At 46.7% G+C, this 19,983-nt stretch overlaps 1 protein-coding gene across 1 annotated transcript; it reads right to left on the reverse strand.

Moving 5' to 3' along the window:
• Window positions 1–631: 631 nt before the first annotated feature.
• On the reverse strand, window positions 632–3,337 carry LOC136628720 (zinc finger protein 850-like; the record flags this gene model as incomplete). The annotated part of the gene is made up of 1 exon (XM_066604820.1): window positions 632–3,337. A coding segment is annotated over one exon (2,460 nt), but the record flags the coding sequence as incomplete, so codon positions are not given.
• Between the last annotated feature and the right edge of the window lie 16,646 nt (window positions 3,338–19,983).

The following is a 19,983-nucleotide window of genomic DNA, read 5'->3' on the forward strand; positions in this document are numbered from 1 at the left end:
GCCAGTTCTGTATTCAGATTGTCTAGACTATTTATGTAGTTATCAATGATATTGGAGTAGAGTGAACTTAGGTTGCGTACTGTTACTCTTAACAAACCCTCCTTCCTCTATTTATGATCCATACATAATACTAGTCTGCTTACTAAATCACACTAACTATATAAACTAACAGATACAGCGATTCTTCACAAACCCCCGAGCACATAATCTGTTCGATACTTTGATACTTTTACTCTCCACTGATAATTTGTACTTTTTTGTGCATCTCTTTTCCTTTCTCCCATTTCTTTTACTCTATTTACTCTCCTATCCTGATTATTGTACTTTACCCAACTGTTTCGGCGGAAGGGGCTGTGTCCCTGAAATGCATCAATACTGCCTGTTTTAGTTAAATCATTTGTTTTATCAGGCTGTGCGCCCCAAGTTGTATAGTCCAGTATAAATAAAGTCTGATATGTTACACTGAAGTTGGAGAACCTTTCCCATGTGATCACAGCTGTATATTACTGTGTGCGACTCTTCCTAGTATATGACCCTATAGTGATGAGATGGAGGGGAGACGCCCTTGCTGGGCTCATTGGTGGAAACATCATCTAAAGGAAGAAGAAAGATCGGCCCAAATACAAACATGTAAGTTACACAAGTAAACTTTTATCAACAGTTAGAAACAAGTTTAGAGACGCAGTTATATGTATCAGTGTGAAATATTCTATGTACACGGCTGATAATAAAGGTGGATTATATTTGTTTCTGACTAACAGCTCTTCATCGGTAAATACATACATTTCTTATTCATCACTAAATTACTCCCCTTTTCTTGTATGACATGTGACTACTTTTTTTTTTACCTTTTTTTGTATGGTTTGACAAAACAGGCTTAAAAAGATGTCTTCCCTCCTGTGTGAGTTTTTTGATGTCGCAGTAAACATGATTTGTGAGTAAAACATTTCCCACATTCTGAACATCCAAACGGCTTCTCTCCTATGTGAATTCTCTGGTGTTTAACAAGGTTTGATTTTGCTGCAAAATATTTCCCACATTCTGAACAAGAAAATGGCTTCTCTCCTGTGTGAATTCTCTGGTGTTTACCAAGGTCTGATTTTGCTGCAAAATATTTCCCACATTCTGAACAAAAAAATGGCTTTTCTCCTGTGTGAATTCTCTTATGTGTAACAAGGGCTGATTTTCCTATAAAACATTTCCCACATTCTGAACAAGAAAATGGCTTTTCTCCTGTGTGAATTCTCTTATGTGTAACAAGGGCTGATTTTCCTATAAAACATTTCCCACATTCTGAACAAGAAAATGGCTTTTCTCCTGTGTGAATTCTTTTATGTGTAACAAGGGCTGATTTCACTGCAAAACATTTCCCACATTCTGAACAAGAAAATGGCTTTTCTCCTGTGTGAATTCTCTTATGTGTAACAAGGGCTGATTTTCCTATAAAACATTTCCCACATTCTGAACAAGGAAATGGCTTTTCTCCTGTGTGAATTCTTTGATGTCGCAAGAAATGTAATTTCTCTCTAAAACATTTCCCACATTCTGAACATCCAAACAGCTTCTCTCCAGTATGAGTTCGCTGGTGTTTAACAAGGTCTTTTTTCATTGTAAAACATTTCCCACATTCTGAACAAGAAAATGGCTTCTCTCCTGTGTGAATTCTTTGATGTTGCAAGAGATATGATTTCTCTGTAAAACATTTCCCACATTCTGAACAAGGAAATGGCTTTTCTCCTGTGTGAATTCTTTGATGTTGCAAGAGATGTGATTTCTCTCTAAAACATTTCCCACATTTTGAACATCCAAATGGCTTCTGTCCAGTATGAGTTCGCTGGTGTTTAACAAGGGCTGATTGCGTTGCAAAACATTTCCCACATTCTGAACAAGAAAATGGCTTTTCTCCTGTGTGAATTCTTTTATGTGTAACAAGGGCTGATTTCATTGCAAAACATTTCCCACATTCTGAACATCCAAATGGCTTTTCTCCTGTGTGAATTCTTTTATGTGTAACAAGGGCTGATTTCATTGCAAAACATTTCCCACATTCTGAACAAGGAAATGGCTTTTCTCCTGTGTGAATTCTTTGATGTTGCAAGAGATGTGATTTCTCTGTAAAACATTTCCCACATTCTGAACAAGGAAATAGCTTTTCTCCTGTGTGAATTCTTTGATGTTGCAAGAGATGTGATTTCTCTGCAAAACATTTCCCACATTCTGAACAAGAAAATGGCTTCTCTACTGTGTGAGTTCGCTGGTGTTTAACCAGGTGATTTTTCATTGTAAAACATTTCCCACATTTTGAACAAGAAAATGGCTTTTCTCCTGTGTGAATCCTCTTATGTGTAACAAGGACTGATTTCGCTGCAAAACATTTCCCACATTCTGAACAAGGAAATGGCTTCTCTCCTGTGTGAATTCTCTTATGTGTAACAAGGACTGATTTCGCTGCAAAACATTTCCCACATTCTGAACAAGAAAATGGCTTCTCTCCTGTGTGAATTCTTTTATGTGTAACAAGGGCTGATTTTTTTATAAAACATTTCCCACATTCTGGACAAGAAAATGGCTTTTCTCCTGTGTGAATTCTCTTATGTGTAACAACGGCTGATTTCTCTGTAAAACATTTCCCACATTCTGAACAAGGAAATGGCTTCTCTCCTGTGTGAATTCTTTTATGTGTAACAAGGGCTGATTTTTTTATAAAACATTTCCCACATTCTGGACAAGAAAATGGCTTTTCTCCTGTGTGAATTCTCTGATGTATAACAAGGGCTGATTTCTCTGCAAAACATTTCCCACATTCTGAACAAGAAAATGGCTTTTCTCCTGTGTGAATTCTTTTATGTGTAACAAGGGCTGATTTTGCTGCAAAACATTTCTCACATTTTGAACATGAAAATGGCTTCTCTACTCTGTGAGTTCTCTGATGTCTAACAAGGTTTGATTTCCATGTAAAACATTTCCCACATTCTGAACAAGAAAATGGCTTCTCTCCTGTGTGAAATTCTTGATGTCGCAGGAAATGTGTTTTGTGAGCAAAACATTTCCCACATTCTGAACATGAATATGTCTTCTCCCCTGTGTGAGTTCCATGATCTTCTCCCCTCCTGTGACATCTATTCTGCTCATCAGTCTGTGATGAATCAGAAGATGGGACCTGTATAAGAGGATCCGATGATGGATCTTTGCTGTGAAGGGCTGAGGAGATATCTGGGATAATGGCAGGTTCTTCATATGTATCTTGTGTGATACCGCAATCCTCTGCTTTACAATCTGCAGATATCAGATGTCTCTCTGAGCTCCCGATACCGTCATCTGCCAAGAATAAAGTTGATTATTCTTTAATACTATAGACTTTAAAAATGATACTGATATTTTATAACATTTCTATACAAATAACAAGTCATGTAGAAAAAGGTCATCATCATCTAAGGGTGCTTTTACACAGGCTGACAGCTGCTAGAGCTATCACTGAAGAGAGCCATTATAGATGACTGTCTGCCCATGTAAACACGGATCCTGACAGAGAAAGTGAGTGAGAATCGCTCAACTTTCGAAGTCACTTGGTTTGCAGCTCACTTAAAGACCAAGTGATTGTCAGTGAAGAACAAATCATCAAAAACTACAGATGTGAATTGGGACTTAAAAGTAGATAATTCTGGTTTCCATCAATATAGGGGATCTATATTGTGTGCAGCAAATATAGAACTGCTCATCTGTAAAACAGCTTAGTGCATTCAATAATGCGATATTCTGTCACATCAGATCGGGGCAGGGAGGCATGTTCTTCCAGGCCGAGGTTTACGGTCACCATGTTTGCCGCTGCTCTCAAAGGTACGGGGAGTCCTGCAAGTACTAGTGCTGACAGTCTTACTCACGGTACTGTCATGTCCCGCTCTCTCATAGGCTGACAGAGTGACCTCCCTCCCCGGCTCCAGCGTTCACTGTAGTTTGACTGACCGCACAGGGGGGAAAGAAGTGAGGTCCCGTTGTGAGCCGGAGAGAGCGAGCGCACAATGGAGGATAATGGGGCAATGGAACATGGGGTCTGTTTGGGGGACATTGGAGGATGATGGAGCTGATACCTTTTGCTGTTTAAAGTTTATTCTGAGTCCCATAAGACTCTAGTTATGCCACTGATTGGGAGCATAGGAGGTCACAATACTAACTGAGGCCACAGAGTGGGGGTCACATTATTGATTGAAGCCTTAGAGCGAGTCACATTACTAATTGAGGCCATAGCAGGGGGCAATATTACATAAAGTAAGACCACAATGGGCATATTATTGGATGTAAAGGGAGGGGGAGGGGCACTGAAATGTCAACTAGTGGTTGCAGCAGCAGCAGCTTAATGGGAAGAGGGAGGAGAAGTAAGTTTGGCTGCAAGAAAACAGGAAGAAAATAATATATTACATAATTTTTAATTTATTCCAGTGTGGGGGGGAGGGGGGTTCTGAGGTTTGCTCTAGGTCCCCCAGGGTTCTTTGTATGCCCCTGCTTCTACTCGCAGCCTATGCACTTCATAGTTCCCGGTCATGCGGCAAGCTCTGCTCTGTAGACCTGCTGTCAGGCTGCGATACATCTGTAAACTGTGCCCTTAATGCGCTCGTCTGAAACTGGTCATAAAGGGGAAATACAGTTCCTGGTTCTGTTTACATGTACACAGCTTGGTTCCTGTATTTACATACCAAGCTTGGTTCTGGTATTGTATGTATGTACATCACCAAGCTTGATTTTGGTGTTGTAATTATGTTATGACCTTGGTTCTGGTGCTGTATTTATGGCACCTAGTGGCCAGCTCACACCCTCCTATACCTCATATATATTCTACAGTTCATGCACAGCGATTTTTGCATCAAGTGTTTTGAAAAGAACCAAAACCAGCGGAATCTGCTCAGGCCCCCATATTGCTGGCCAATTCAATTTCCTATTTCTAGTTATATGCAGCAGACCCACTAGGACCCCCACTAAGCTGGAAGGCTACATACACGGGCACGATGTTTCTTCTTCACTCGTGACCTGTGCTCCACCCCCATCCTGGATATTTCATTGAGAGCCGGATTGAAGTCCGTCATTGAGACAAAGAAAAACAGCAAACAGAATAAATTATGACCTTTTACATCCCAGAGCATACTCCCAGAACTATTCTCAAGCCCCCGACCCAGCCCATCCGAACTGGAGAGGTCACAGGTTCAGACTCCACATATGGACAACCCAACATCTTCACCACTAGGAGACCAATCTGTCCTCCCACTATCAACATCAGAAGACTCCGTTATGGCTAGTGATGAGCGAGCATACTCGCTAAGGGCAATTGCTCGAGCGAGCATTGCCCTTAGCGAGTACCTGCCCGTTCGAGAGACTAGGTTCGGGTGCCGGCGGCGATCAGGGAGCTGCGGGGAGGAACGGAGGGGAGATCTCTCTCTTTCCCCCCCGCTCCTCCCTGCTGACTGCCGCAACTCACCGCACCCCCGCGTCGACACCCGAACCTTTTCTCTCGAGCGGGGAGATACTCGCTAAGGGCCATGCTCGCTCGAGCAATTGCCCTTAGTGAGTATAGTCGCTCATCTCTAGTTACGGTGCTTTTTCTTTGTATTCAACATCTCTTTAAAGCAGAATTACAATCTACACTATGCGATATCAACGGCCAGATACATGATCTAGGACAACGTACTACGGATCTGAAACACAAGACAGATGACATAGTAGACGCCCTGGATGAGGAACGAGCTGGGGGCGAAGATTACTCTGAGCGGATAGAAGCTTTAGAATTGAAATGTGAGGATCTGGAAGACTGAAGTAGATGGGCCAATATCCGAATCAGAGGTATGCCAGAGGCTATCACTAACATCCATGAAGCTGCAACTAATTTGTTCTCTGCGCTGCTAACACAAGTCTCTTAAGAAAGCTTACGTATCATCCGTATCCACCGTGCACTGGCCACACTTAAAGGGGTTGTCCCGCGAAAGCAAGTGGGGTTACATACTTCTGTATGGCCATATTAATGCACTTTGTAATATACATTGTGCATTAATTATGAGCCATACAGAAGTTATTCACTTACCTGTTCCGTTGCTAGCGTCCCCGTCTCCATGGCGCCGTCTAATTTCAGCGTCTAATCGCCCGATTAGACGCGCTTGCGCAGTCCGGTCTTCTCTCTTCTGAATGGGGCCGCTCGTGCCGGAGAGCGGCTCCTCGTAGCTACGCCCCGTCACGTTTGCCGATTCCAGCCAATCAGGAGGCTGGAATCGGCAATGGAGCGCACAGAGCCCGGAGTGAAGATCCCGGCGGCCATCTTACTCAGGTAAGTAAGAAGTCGCAGCAGCGCCGAGATTCGGGTAAGTACTGTACGTTTTTTTTTTAAACTCCTGCATCGGGTTTGTCTCGCGCCGAACGGGGGGGCTATCGAAAAAAAAGAAAAACCCGTTTCGGCGCGGGACAACCCCTTTAACAACCCAAATCTGCCAAGAAACATTGTCCTCAAACTCCATTATGGCGAGATGAGCGACCAGATACCAGCAGCTGCAAAAAATCTGACAGTGCTCCTGGGGCTTCCGGGGTCTATCCAGATCTATGCGGATATTGCCCCAATCACTCTGGCTAAAAGAAGAAGTCTGAGTCCTCTCACTCAGGTTTTACAAAGAGCTAATATCCATTATAGATGGAATTTCCCCTTCACATTGAACGTGAAGATCAACCAGCAAATATATCATTTCTGAACCCTGGAAGAAGGAAGATGTGCTTTGGTGGAAGAAAGAATTCCCCTCGATTCTCCGAATGTCATGACACTCAGAGCACAGCGGCCAACGAGAACCTGGTCAATGACTGTATCTCCACGCCGAGATTGGCCCTTCTGTGATAGACATGTTGATTATTTTGGTATAAAATGTCTATCGATTTATATAACCCAAATGTATTTTGCTGTTGTAATGACTCTAAGCTCTGAGGAGTTTAAAGGACACACACACAATCTAATCATAGTATTTGCTCTAAGTACATAGAATTACACAACCAGCCTCTAAGAGTTAAAGGGCCATAGTGTCGTGTATATCCTGTGTTTAATACTGAGTGTTTACCTAGCCCCTTCCACTCCTCATACAATCTATTTAAACAATGGGTTGCCACATACACAGAAACTGCTTAAGGTTGTCTGCATGCTAAAGAAGACAAAGTCCACACTATGGCGGACGTGAGGGAGGGTGGGGAGAGAGGTGGGAGATTCTATATGATCCGACAAATGAGAATCTTATATGTTACTGATGTAATCTGTTGCACGCCCATTGAAGGGCGGTTGTCATGTGTTATAATAAAAAGCCTGAGCCTCTACACATTGTGGAGACTCTCCCGGTTTTAGACCAGCATTTGTGTCTGATTCTGCGCGACGATGTGTGCACACGATATAATTTGGAAGCGACAAAATACCCCAAAAGCCTGCTGGAGAAATCATAATCCAGAACAGTGGAGTCCCTGGGTGCGCGAGTGGATCTGTGAGGTCACAGCCTGGAACGTACAGAGATCGGCAGATGGCACGCAGAACTCAGGGGCCCGAAAATCTACAGAACACGGTAAGATTGCTTTATGTAAATCTACCGATGTGAGCTGGGTTCTGACTGCTTTTCTGCCTGTTCCTGATCCAGACTGGACCTTCACTGAAAGACAGGTAATAACTCTAGTTCTGTCCACTCGGAAAATCACCATGTTACCTGTCTAGGGGTATTTTGTATGCTGTTGTGTCTGAGACGGTTAAAAATTGTGTATGCAAGACCAAGAGACAAATTCTGTGAGGGTTAATGTGTCGGGAGGGCGGACTCGGCTGTTTACGTCTGAGGGAACACGCCAGTGACACTTACTCCTAGGTAAACTAGTGAGGTTAGGAAGATTTATGATACGTATACTTACCTTTTATGATTGAGCGTGTTATGTTCTCATATGTGAAAAGGTATATACGCGGGAATATAGCCGTGGTGTGATTTCTCCAGAATATTGTTGAGGTTTTGGTCATTGAAAATAATCGTCAGTCTCTGTGTATAGCTAAATGTCCTGTCTAGAACAAGAAGTGCTCTTGGGGATTACTAGACGGTGGGTTGTTAAAAAAGGTAGATGAGATATATACCTTGAGCCGTTGTGGGTATTCTCCAGTAATCCCGTCTGTTTGGTATTATAGAAAGAATGTGCAGTGTTGATTATTGGGGGAGGGCTGCTGATAAGAGTGAACTGAAAGCTTTTTCCAATTAACCCTTTCTGTTTACTTTGTCGTTCCCTGTGTTTTGTAGAATTAATGTGCATTGTAATCTGAGTGGGAAAGAGAGGTTATATTGGAAGGATTTGAAGCAAGCAGATTTTACAAGAGGAACACTACTGTGTCTTCGAATAGAATGAATAGAAACTTCGAATAGAATAGAGTTGAGCAAAGTGAGCAAGGGCAAAGGTCATAGAGCTTGTGATCTGGTTGCTGAAGGGAGCAGAGTTTACTGAACATGTAGAAATGTTATACAATGGGAAATGATCAGGAAAAGTTGCAGAATGAAATGTTAGGTCATGGACAGGTAAGATAGGTTGTAGAAAGTTTTCAGAAGATGAGCAGGAAGCCTAGCAGAAAGAAAGGTGTTTTTAGATTGCTAGGAGGAGGTATAATGTAGTTAAGAGATTGAAGAGGGGAAAGCATGTAGGGGGGTATGTGTATTGCTAATGAACAATGTAATGCCTTTGTGTTGACTACAGCCCCTCCCTGTAATGGCGGCCGTGCTTGCAATGTTTACAATCCAACATAGTGTGACTCTGCAGTAAATGTAGTGAGGCCTGCCCCCACCCTGAAGTTACTTCCCCCCATGTGCTCACTTTCAGGGTGTGTGATGTTACTTCCGGTCCCTCCCCATCCGGGACAGGACCTGGCCCCGCCCCTTCCTACTCCAGCGGCCATTTTGCCTCACCTGGAAGTGCTGCTGCCCCTGGCCCGCCCATTCCTCCAGCGGCCATTTTGCCTCACCTGGGAGATCTGTAGCCCCGCCCCTTTCTGCCTCTGGCGGCCATTTTGCTGCATTTGGGAGGCCTATATTCCCCAATGCCACTGTATCCAGTGCTAACATCATGATTGTCTGAAGTAAGGTTTTGTTTGACCAGACTTTGTTACGCTCCAAGATGTGGCCACTTTGGATGTGTGATAAGTTCAGGGAAACAAACCTTTGTGGAGATGCAGCTTGGGACATAGTAGATGACTAAGCTGGTTTATAGTGCATGGAAGATTGGAGTTGATGCATGGGGGGCAGAGACCAGGCATACATGACAGGGGACGCTCTCTCATGTTCCCAGGGGCTCTGTTTTCCACTGCCCGCTTCTCCAATGGATGCTCAGACAGATGATGTTATGGAAGGCTCCTACAGATGAAATAATATCCCTATAGTCACCCAGCAAACTTTTTCATGCAATTTGGTGAAGTAATTTTACTTTTTATGTGAAGAAAGAGGGACTGAATTGCCTAGAGTAGGATGTTAATTCATCCGTATTCTTTAGTTTTTCTTTAAGCCTTTTGTATATTCTAGTGTCAGTCTACACTGAAGCTATAATTATATTTCGACAGGAGAGTAAAAGCTAAACGCTGGCCATACCCTGAAATACTATTACACTGGGTGACGTAAAATTTGAATTGTGTGGCGCCCCCTTGTGGTAAAAAATGCTAACTGCGACCTGAAAGAAAAAAAAATTTTTTTGTAAGGAGATTTTCGCTCAGACTTCGCTGCATACAATGTCACCTTGACCTACAAAGTGCTTGTTTTTGTGCCTCTTGGTTTACTAGTTTGAACGCAATGACTCTTTTTCCATTGAGTATTGCGGTTCAAAAGGGGGGAGGCATAGGTGATCTGGGTCATAGATGATCTAGGTGTTGTAGATCAGCTATTGGGCCTTTAAAAAAAATAAATGATTTTGTGCTACAAGATTCCGAGCCATGTGAAATAGAACATCAGCACGATTATTTAGTACTAATTCAGTAAGAAACTGCAGATATGCAAACAGTTACCAGAACCCCTGTTGATAATGCATATGTTGAGCTTTTTGCAGATGGTACCAGGGTGAGGATTGATGACTCCACATCGGATATGCAGTGGTCACACAACAAGATGTCCTAGAAGCAGAAGCTCTGCCTCCGCATGTCACAGTACAAGAAGCGGAATTAAAGGCCATCACTGAGGCATGTAGAGTGGCGAGAGGTAAGACCGGCAATCCTTTACACTGACTCCTGGTATGCATTTGGCATAGCTCATGATTACGGCCCAATATGGAAGGCCAGACAGTTTTTACCTTAGCAGGACAACCAATTGAGAATGGTGCAGCGGTACAGAGTCGCATGGAGGCCCTGCTTCTACTTGACAAAGTTGAGAGTTCGCACCGATTCCTACACTGGAGAGGCGAGAGACGACACCCTCGCTGACAGCGCAGCAAAGGCAGCGGCCCTCAAGCCGTGGAAGAAAGAAGAAAGATACTGACAGCATGAGTCAGTGGTAAAAAAACTTTGGACATTGACAAAAATTTGGACTTTGATATGCTAAAGACTTTTACAGTTACAAGCCAGCAAGGAAGAAAAAATAAATGGACTAATATGGGAGCAGCAGAAACAGGACAGCGTGTGGTGAACAGTCAACAGCACTTGCCCACCACAGTTCCTGTATCCCATGATGGCCCAGCTGATGGACGGAAAGACCCACCTAGTAAAGCAGCACTGACGACGACGCTTGAAAGAGGTTGGGCGACTTCTGGGTTCTCTGTAGCTGCTGCATCATTTGTCCGGTTTAGCATGATCTATGCCATAGGTGAGTCAGGGCAGAAGTAAATTTGCCACATCACACTTGCCGGGACCACTCTACCCATTTCAGGGATTGCAAATTGACTACGTTCAGCTCCCCACTTGTTGGGAAGTATGAATACATGCTTGTTGTTGTTGATGTCTTTGCAGGTTGGAGGCTGACCCTGTTACCAAGGCAAACAAGTAGGTAACCGCAAAGAAGCTCATGAACGAGGTAAACTGTGAATATGGGGTACCAGAGGTGATTCAGAGTCAGACAGAGGTATAAACTTCGCAGGTAAATGTAACATGTCATGTCTGCTCTGGATGTATCCCAGGCCTTTTACATACTGTACCACCTTTAGTGTAGTGGAAAGGTGGAGAGACGTAGTGGCACGCTAAAAAGTAAGATACTTAAAAATGACGCCACTTTGGAAAGACTGTCCTCCAATAGCCTTATACAGTGTTAGATATGAACCCAGAGGGGAGTATACATTATCTCCCTACGAGATTGTTTGGGCTAGCCCCAAGGCTAGGTTGTTACTATCCTCAGTGGTTACAATTACAATCTGATGTGTTGACTGAGTATGTGATTTCCGTTGTTAAAGAACTAACCAAAGCCTATGCACAGGTGTTCTCTTCCAGACTCAGAGGCAGACACTGGGACACATATCTTGCAGCCTGGGGATTGGGTGTGCGTCAAGAAGTTCCCCAGGAAGCACCCTCCTGAGCCCCTACCAGGTGCTTCTGACTACTGCCACAGCTGTGAAACTAGCCGAAAGACTTACATGGATCCATGCTTCATACTGTAAGAAAGCTTCAGATCCGGGAGACCAGTCTTAGTTGTGCCAAAGACATTACTCTGGTTAGGGCTAGTGAGAGAGGAGGGTAGCAACTGGAATCCTTAGTCGGAAGAATATGAGGGTATGGTTACCTTCTAGTATAACTCGTCCAATGCTCAAGTAGCCGCATATTCCTTCGACTATTGTACTGTGGTCCCGTGTCTAGGCGCAAGATCCCACCGCAGGCCAGATTTAGCTCAGTCCAGCTGGTTATATGACTTGCATACCCGGGGAATACAATATGTTTGCGCCACTGATAACGTCTGGGGAGAAGACTGCCGTTATTGGGGATTAGTGGGATGGAACGCAGGAACAGACTGGTCCTATAAACCGCGAAGTGCCTTAAATAAGAAAGATAAGAGCGGGAAATCCCTAATTAGTCGTATAACCCTCCTTGAGAGTAATAAGGACAGCAGGTATTGGAAGGCTGAACTTAGTATGCTGCTTGGTTTTAATGCGGTTGTTACACTAACCATGGGAGATCCAAGCCCGGGGGACGGGGGAGACTTATAGTCTGGGGACATACCGGTATGGGAGGACAGATCCCTTAGGGAAGTTTAAAATAAGGGGTATGGTAGATGCAGCCGAATGGAAGCCTTCACTTAGTCCCGTGCCCATAATTAACCCCCTCCGCCGTAAGATAAAGACCTTGACGAACATGATGATCATAGCCGACCCTACCTTTTGAGGACACCTTGACAGTAGCGACTGGCTACTCTGACCAGAATCTCTGGTTGGAGTTGATGAGGTACAATGCTAACAGGAGCACCAAGTCTAACTGTTGCGTGTGCGGTAGTGCCCGACTACACTCGGGGATGGTCCCCCTAAATCTCCCTGTAGATGCTTAGTCTCTTCACGAACATTTCCGCTAATTACACTGTCCGTGAGAAATGGCAGAAGGAATACTCTATAACTACTTAAGTGTTTTGCACCGGAGAGAGTATTACTGACTACCCTGGAAACTACACCTGCCAGGCAAATAGGCAGGGTAGAGGGAGATTTTTGGGGAACTTACCAATATTTCCCTTGTTTAAAAAAGATGAAGAGCCAGTTCCGATAATGCCAACCACATACGCTACCAAAGAAAAGGAGAAATGTACTAGTACTGTGCCTGCCCCGATCTCCTAAGATGGATTGTCAGTGGAATTCCCATTTGCCAAGGGATAGTGCAGAAGACCTTAGGTTCCGGCGAGGGCACACCCTGTTGGGTGTTAACTTGTACAGATAGAGGGTATGGATGCCCGGAAATGAGACCAGGGAATCCATGGCCTCCCTCTGAGGTGAGGTAGGGATCCCCCCCTCCTAGGAGTAGGGACTTACGGGCAGTGGGAAAACCCTGACGCAAGGGTGAGGCGACCTGGACGTGTTCACCATTAGGACTATCTCCAGGAGGGACACTGGTGAGGGTGAAGATTAGGGAGTCCCACGCCGTGCGTACCTGTGCACGCTACTAGTATTGTAACATTATACTAGAGCGAGAAGAGAGACCCCTGGTGGTAGTTTTGATCTACACGTGTACATTGACGTCATATGATAACCAAGGGGGGTACCTGACAAGTTTTAAAAATTAGAGACCAAGTTAAAACTAGATTCGAGTCCATTTTCCTGATCATTAGGGTAAATAAATGTTGACTGGATTAATTATGTTTATTATAATTAGCAGTGGTTTATAAATTATACTAGAGACGCCTTATAGGGACTAGTCGACCAATAGGACCTACCTCGACTATGACTTTTTTAAAAATAGAGTGACCTTAGATATGACTTTAGCTAAAAAGGGGAGTGTCTGTAAGATGATAGGGGAGACTTGTTGTACCTACATCCTAGACGACACGTGACCCGCGGGTAAAGGCGCACTTGCCATTAAGAAGCTGACCGCACTGACTAAAAAGAGCTAACTTTTGGGACCAGCACTCGCCATGGATGAGCGGGTGGTAAAGGATCCTGGCACAGACGGGCGTCGCTGTTGTATGTGAACTGATGGTTACCTTTTCTGTTCTAGTCTGCTGTGTTATCCCCTGTGTCAGAGAGACCTGTGAAACTGATGCTGGAAAAGCCGCCCCCACCATGAGTTTGCTGAATGCATCCCCAGAAGGAGTGGACAAGTCCTACACCCCCTTGAAGACTCTAAAACGAACCTTCAACGCGCTCCAGTTATAGGCTCATGCGCAGAGAACTGTGAAAATTAGAGGATAGACATTTTAAGGGGGGATTGTGATAGACATGTTGATTATTTTGGTATAAAATGTCTATCGATTTATATAACCCAAATGTATTTTGCTGTTGTAATGACTCTAAGCTCTGAGGAGTTTAAAGGACACACACACAATCTAATCATAGTATTTGCTCTAAGTACATAGAATTACACAACCAGCCTCTAAGAGTTAAAGGGCCATAGTGTCGTGTATATCCTGTGTTTAATACTGAGTGTTTACCTAGCCCCTTCCACTCCTCATACAATCTATTTAAACAATGGGTTGCCACATACACAGAAACTGCTTAAGGTTGTCTGCATGCTAAAGAAGACAAAGTCCACACTATGGCGGACGTGAGGGAGGGTGGGGAGAGAGGTGGGAGATTCTATATGATCCGACAAATGAGAATCTTATATGTTACTGATGTAATCTGTTGCACGCCCATTGAAGGGCGGTTGTCATGTGTTATAATAAAAAGCCTGAGCCTCTACACATTGTGGAGACTCTCCCGGTTTTAGACCAGCATTTGTGTCTGATTCTGCGTGACGATGTGTGCACACGATATAATTTGGAAGCGACAAAATACCCCAAAAGCCTGCTGGAGAAATCATAATCCAGATCACTTCCAGTGAGGTAGAACTCCATTCAACTACGGGACTATACGGTACTCTTCCATATGTAACACAGCATCACCTGGGGTGGGGAATTACAGGGAGGGGGCTGTAATGGTGGACTTTATTCATCTACAAGTCTTTACAACGCATCTCTCTGACCCCCCCAAGCAAAAGAGACATTTCAAGACATTTCTTATCACTGGGGGCCACCCTGGGCGATTAGCTGTTCAAGTGCTATTCCAAAACGTCCCGTGTGCCTGCATTTTTGGGTTGGGTTGCTCTCGGTACCTGAGAGACAAACAGTCTGATCATCAATGAATATGGTTAATGTTTAGAGTATGTGATTTTGATCTGTTTTTTTCACCCTTTCTTCTCTAGCTAGCTTTAGCTCCAGGACGGATTGGAGCTATTTGTTGCCCTTTCCACCCTGGACCTGGTGGGTGTCTCACATATTATGGGGAACGCGCCTGACGTCTGGACCACTCTGCGTTTACAAGCCCAATACATTGTTGTTATGTTTCTGTTAGTTGTAAGTTTTCCCAGCTATGTGTTTTTATCTAAGGTAAATAAGGGAGATGGAATAAATCCTCCACAGTGCCACCTATTGAAAGGCAGCATTTCTGACCCCTATCTAAGGTACCTATTAGAGATGAGCGAACGCGTTCGTCCGAGCTTGATATTCGTGCGAATATTAGGGTGTTCGGGATGTTCGTTATTCGTAACGAACACCATGCGGTGTTCTGGTTACTTTCACTTCCTTCCCTGAGACGTTTGCGCGCTTTTCTGGCCAATTGAAAGACAGGGAAGGCATTACAACTTCCCCCTGCAACGTTTAAGCCCTATACCACCCCCCTGCTGTGAGTGGCTGGGGAGATCAGGTGTCCGCCTAATATAAAAGTCGGCCCCTCCCGCGGCTCGCCTCAGATGCCTGGTGAGTTAGATGAGGGACAGTGCTGTTTGTACCGGAGCTGCTGTAGGGAAAGAATTGGTAGTTAGTGTAGGCTTCAAGACCCCCAAAGGTCCTTATTAGGGCCACTGATAGCTGTGTGTTGGCTGCTGTTAGCAGTGGCAATTATTTTTTTTTCTCAAAATCGCCTCTGCAGAGCGTTGCACCCGGCATTAGGGACAGAAGTGTTGGATAGGCAGGGAGAGTGTTAGGAGTGAGTGTAGCCTTCAAGAACCTCAACGGTCCTTTCTAGGGCCATATTTAACTGTGTGCAGTACTGTGCTGGCTGCTGTTAGCTGTGCTGCATATTTTTTTTCTTCTCAAAATCGCCTCTGCAGAGCATTGCACCCTCCATTGATACTGCAGGGAAAGAATTGTATAGGCAGGGCCACAACACAGTTATTATTCATTGAATATACACAGTGCGGCCTTTTGCTTGTAAAACAACTGAAAACAAATCTATTTGTCCAGCCTCTGTCCGTCCTAAGGGCTGTGGACACGTGTGAGCTGCGTGAACAACGTTAAAAAATCAGACGCACCCAGCTACGCTTTACTGCTGGCTTCGCCATTTGCTTTCCTTAATTGGGAAAAAAATACCTGCTCTGCCAGAGTTATAATAACTCTGCTACCCTCACGTTCTGTGACACATTAGCAGGGACACAGCACAGTTATTAAACTTCTCATGTTCATTGAATATACGCAGTGCTGCCTTTTGGTTGAAAAAAACTGAAAACAAATCTATTTGTCCAGCCTCTGTCCGTCCTAAGGGCTGTGGACACGTGTGAGCTGCGTGAACAACGTTGAAAAATCAGACACACCCAGCTACGCTTTACTGCTGGCTTCGCCATTTGCTTTCCTTAATTGGGAAAAAAATACCTGCTCTGCCAGAGTTATAATAACTCTGCTACCCTCACGTTCTGTGACACATTAGCAGGGACACAGCACAGTTATTAAACTTAGATTATTCATTCACTAGAGGCAGTGGGGCCTTTCGTTTTCCAAAAAGGGAAAAAATTATATTTGGCCTGCAGTCTTGCGCCAATTTATTTCCTGCCTGTGAAATCAAATCACTGGTAATACAGCATGCTGAGGGGTAGGGGTAGGCCTAGAGGACGTGGACGCGGCCGAGGACGCGGAGGGCCAAGTCAGGGTGTGGGCACAGGCCGAGCTCCTGATCCCGGTGTGTCGCAGCCGACTGCTGCGCGATTAGGAGAGAGGCACGTTTCTGGCGTCCCCACATTCATCGCCCAATTAATGGGTCCACGCGGGAGACGGTTATTAGAAAATGAGCAGTGTGAGCAGGTCCTGTCCTGGATGGCAGAAAGTGCTTCGAGCAACCTATCGTCAACACGCAGTTCTGCGCCGTCCACTGCTGCAAATCCGAATCCTCTGTCTGCTGCTCCTCCTTCCTCCCAGCCTCCTCACTCCACTACAATGACACCTGCTCAGGAGCGGGAACACTCCCAGGAACTGTTCTCGGGCCCCTGCTCAGATTGGGCAGCAGCGGTTCCTCTCCCACCAGAGGAGTTTATCGTCACTGATGCCCAACCATTCGAAAGTTCCCGGGGTCCGGGGGAAGAGGCTGGGGACTTCCGCCAACTGTCCCAACAACTTTCTGTGGGTGAGGAGGACGATGACGATCAGACACAGTTGTCTTGCAGTGAGGTAGTAGTAAGGGCAGTAAGTCCGAGGGAGCAGCGCACAGAGGATTCGGAGGAAGAGCAGCAGGACGATGAGGTGACTGACCCCACCTGGTGTGCAACGCTTACTCAGGAGGACAGGTCTTCAGAGGGGGAGTCAAGGGCATCAGCAGGGCACGTTGCAAGAGGCAGTGCGGTGGCCAGGGGTAGAGGCAGGGCCAGACCGAATAATCCACCAAGTGTTTCCCAAAGCGCCCCCTCGCGCCATGCCACCCTGCAGAGGCCGAGGTGCTCTAAGGTCTGGCAGTTTTTCACAGAGACGCCTGACGACCGACGAACAGTGGTGTGCAACCTTTGTTGCGCAAAGCTCAGCCGGGGAGCCAACACCAACAGCCTCACCACCACCACCATGCGCAGACATATGATGGCCAAGCACCCCACAAGGTGGGACGAAGGCCGTTCAGCGCCTCCGGTTTGCACCCCTGCCTCTCCCCCTGTGCCCCAACCTGCCACTGAGATGCAACCCCCCTCTCAGGACACAGGCACTACCGCCTTATGGCCTGCACCCACACCCTCATCTCCGCTGTCCTCGGCCCCATCCAGCAGTGTAGTTCAGCGCACCGTCCAGCCGTCGCTTGCGCAAGTGTTCGAGCGCAAGCGCAAGTACGCCGCCACGCACCCGCACGCTCAAACGTTAACCGTCCGCATAGCAAAATTCATCAGCCTTGAGATGCTGCCGTATAGGGTTGTGGAAACTGAGTCCTTCAAAAGTATCATGGAGGCGGCGGCCCCGCGCTACTCAGTTCCCAGTCGCCACTACTTTTCCCGATGTGCCGTCCCAGCCCTGCACGACCACGTCTCCCGCAACATTGTACGCGCCCTCACCAACGCGGTTACTGCCACGGTCCACTTAACTACGGACACGTGGACAAGCACAGGCGGGCAGGGCCACTACATCTCCCTGACGGCACATTGGGTGAATTTAGTGGAGGCTGGGACAGAGTCAGAGCCTGGGACCGCTCACGTCCTACCCACCCCCAGAATTGCGGGCCCCAGCTCGGTGCTGGTATCTGCGGAGGTGTATGCTTCCTCCACTAAAGCACCCTCCTCCTCCTCCTCCTCTGTCTCGCAATCAAGATGTGTTAGCAGCAGCATGTCGCCAGCAGTCGGTGTCGCGCGGTGTGGCAGCACAGCGGTGGGCAAGCGTCAGCAGGCCGTGCTGAAACTACTCAGCTTAGGCGATAAGAGGCACACGGCCCATGAACTGCTGCAGGGTCTGACACAGCAGACCGACCGCTGGCTTGCGCCGCTGAGCCTCCAACCGGGCATGGTCGTGTGTGACAACGGCCGTAACCTGGTGGCGGCTCGGCAGCTCGGCAGCCTCACGCACGTGCCATGCCTGGCCCACGTCTTTAATTTGGTGGTTCAGTGCTTTCTGAAAAGCTACCCACGCTTGTCAGACCTGCTCGTAAAGGCGCGCCGGCTCAACGCACATTTCCGCAAGTCCCACATGGACGCTGCCACCCTGCGCACCCTGCAACATCACTTTAAGCTGCCAGTGCACCGACTGCTGTGCGACGTGCCCACACGGTGGAACTCTACGCTCCACATGTTGGCCAGGCTCTATGAACAACGTAGAGCTATAGTCGAATACCAACTCCAACATGGGCGGCGCAGTGGGAGTCAGCCTCCTCAATTCCTTTCAGAAGAGTGGGCCTGGTTGGCAGACATCTGCCATGTCCTTGGAAACTTTGAGGAGTCTACCCAGGTGGTGAGCGGCGATGCTACAATCATTAGCGTCACCATTCCTCTGCTATGCATCTTGAGAAATTCCCTGCAAACCATAAAGGCAGCTGCTTTGCGCTCGGAAACGGGGGCGGGGGAAGACAGTATGCCGCTGGATAGTCAGGGCACCCTCCTGTCTATTTCTCAGCGCGTACAGGAGGAGGAGGAGGAGCATGAGGAGGATGAGGAGGAGGGGGAAGAGACAGCTTGGCCCGCTGCTGACGGTACACCGGCTGATTGCCTGTCATCCTTTCAGCGTGTATGGCCTGAGGAGGAGGAGGAGGAGGAGGATCCTGAAAGTGATCTTCCTAGTGAAGACAGCCATGTGTTGCGTACTGGTACCCTGGCACACATGGCTGACTTCATGTTAGGATGCCTTTCTCGTGACCCTCGCGTTGCACGCATTCTGGCCACAACGGATTACTGGGTGTACACACTGCTCGACCCACGCTATAAGGAGAACCTGCCCACTCTCATTCCCGAAGAGGAAAGGGGTTCGAGAGTGTTGCTATACCACAGGACCCTTGCGGACAAGCTGATGGTAAAATTCCCATCCGACAGCGCTAGTGGCAGAAGGCACAGTACCGAGGGCAAGGTAGCAGGGGAGGTGCGGAGATCGAGCAGCATGTACATCCCAGGCAGTGCAACAGTCTTTAAGGGCCTGGCCAGCTTTATGGCTCCCCACCAAGACTGTGTCACCGCTCCCCAGTCAAGGCTGAGTCGGCGGGAGCACTGTAAAAGGATGGTGAGGGAGTACGTAGCCGATCGCACGACCATCCTCGGTGACGCCTCTGCCCCCTACAACTACTGGGTGTCGAAGCTGGACACGTGGCCTGAACTAGCGCTGTATGCCCTGGAGGTGCTTGCTTGTCCTGCGGCTAGCGTCTTGTCGGAGAGGGTGTTTAGTGCGGCTGGGGGAATCATCACAGATAAGCGTAGCCGCTTGTCAACCCACAGTGCCGACAGGCTAACACTCATCAAGATGAACAAAGGCTGGATTTCCCCAGACTTCTGTTCTCCACCAGCGGACAGCAGCGATACGTAAGCAATACGTAGGCTGCACCCGCGGATGGAAGCTACGTTCTCTCTCACCATCCAAAACGGGGACATTTCTGCTTCATCAATCTGTGTCTAATATTCCTCCTCCTCCTCCTCCTGCTACTCCTCCTGAAACCTCACGT

Source organism: Eleutherodactylus coqui, chromosome 5 (genome assembly GCF_035609145.1).
Source record: "Eleutherodactylus coqui strain aEleCoq1 chromosome 5, aEleCoq1.hap1, whole genome shotgun sequence".
Lineage (NCBI taxonomy): Eukaryota > Metazoa > Chordata > Amphibia > Anura > Eleutherodactylidae > Eleutherodactylus > Eleutherodactylus coqui.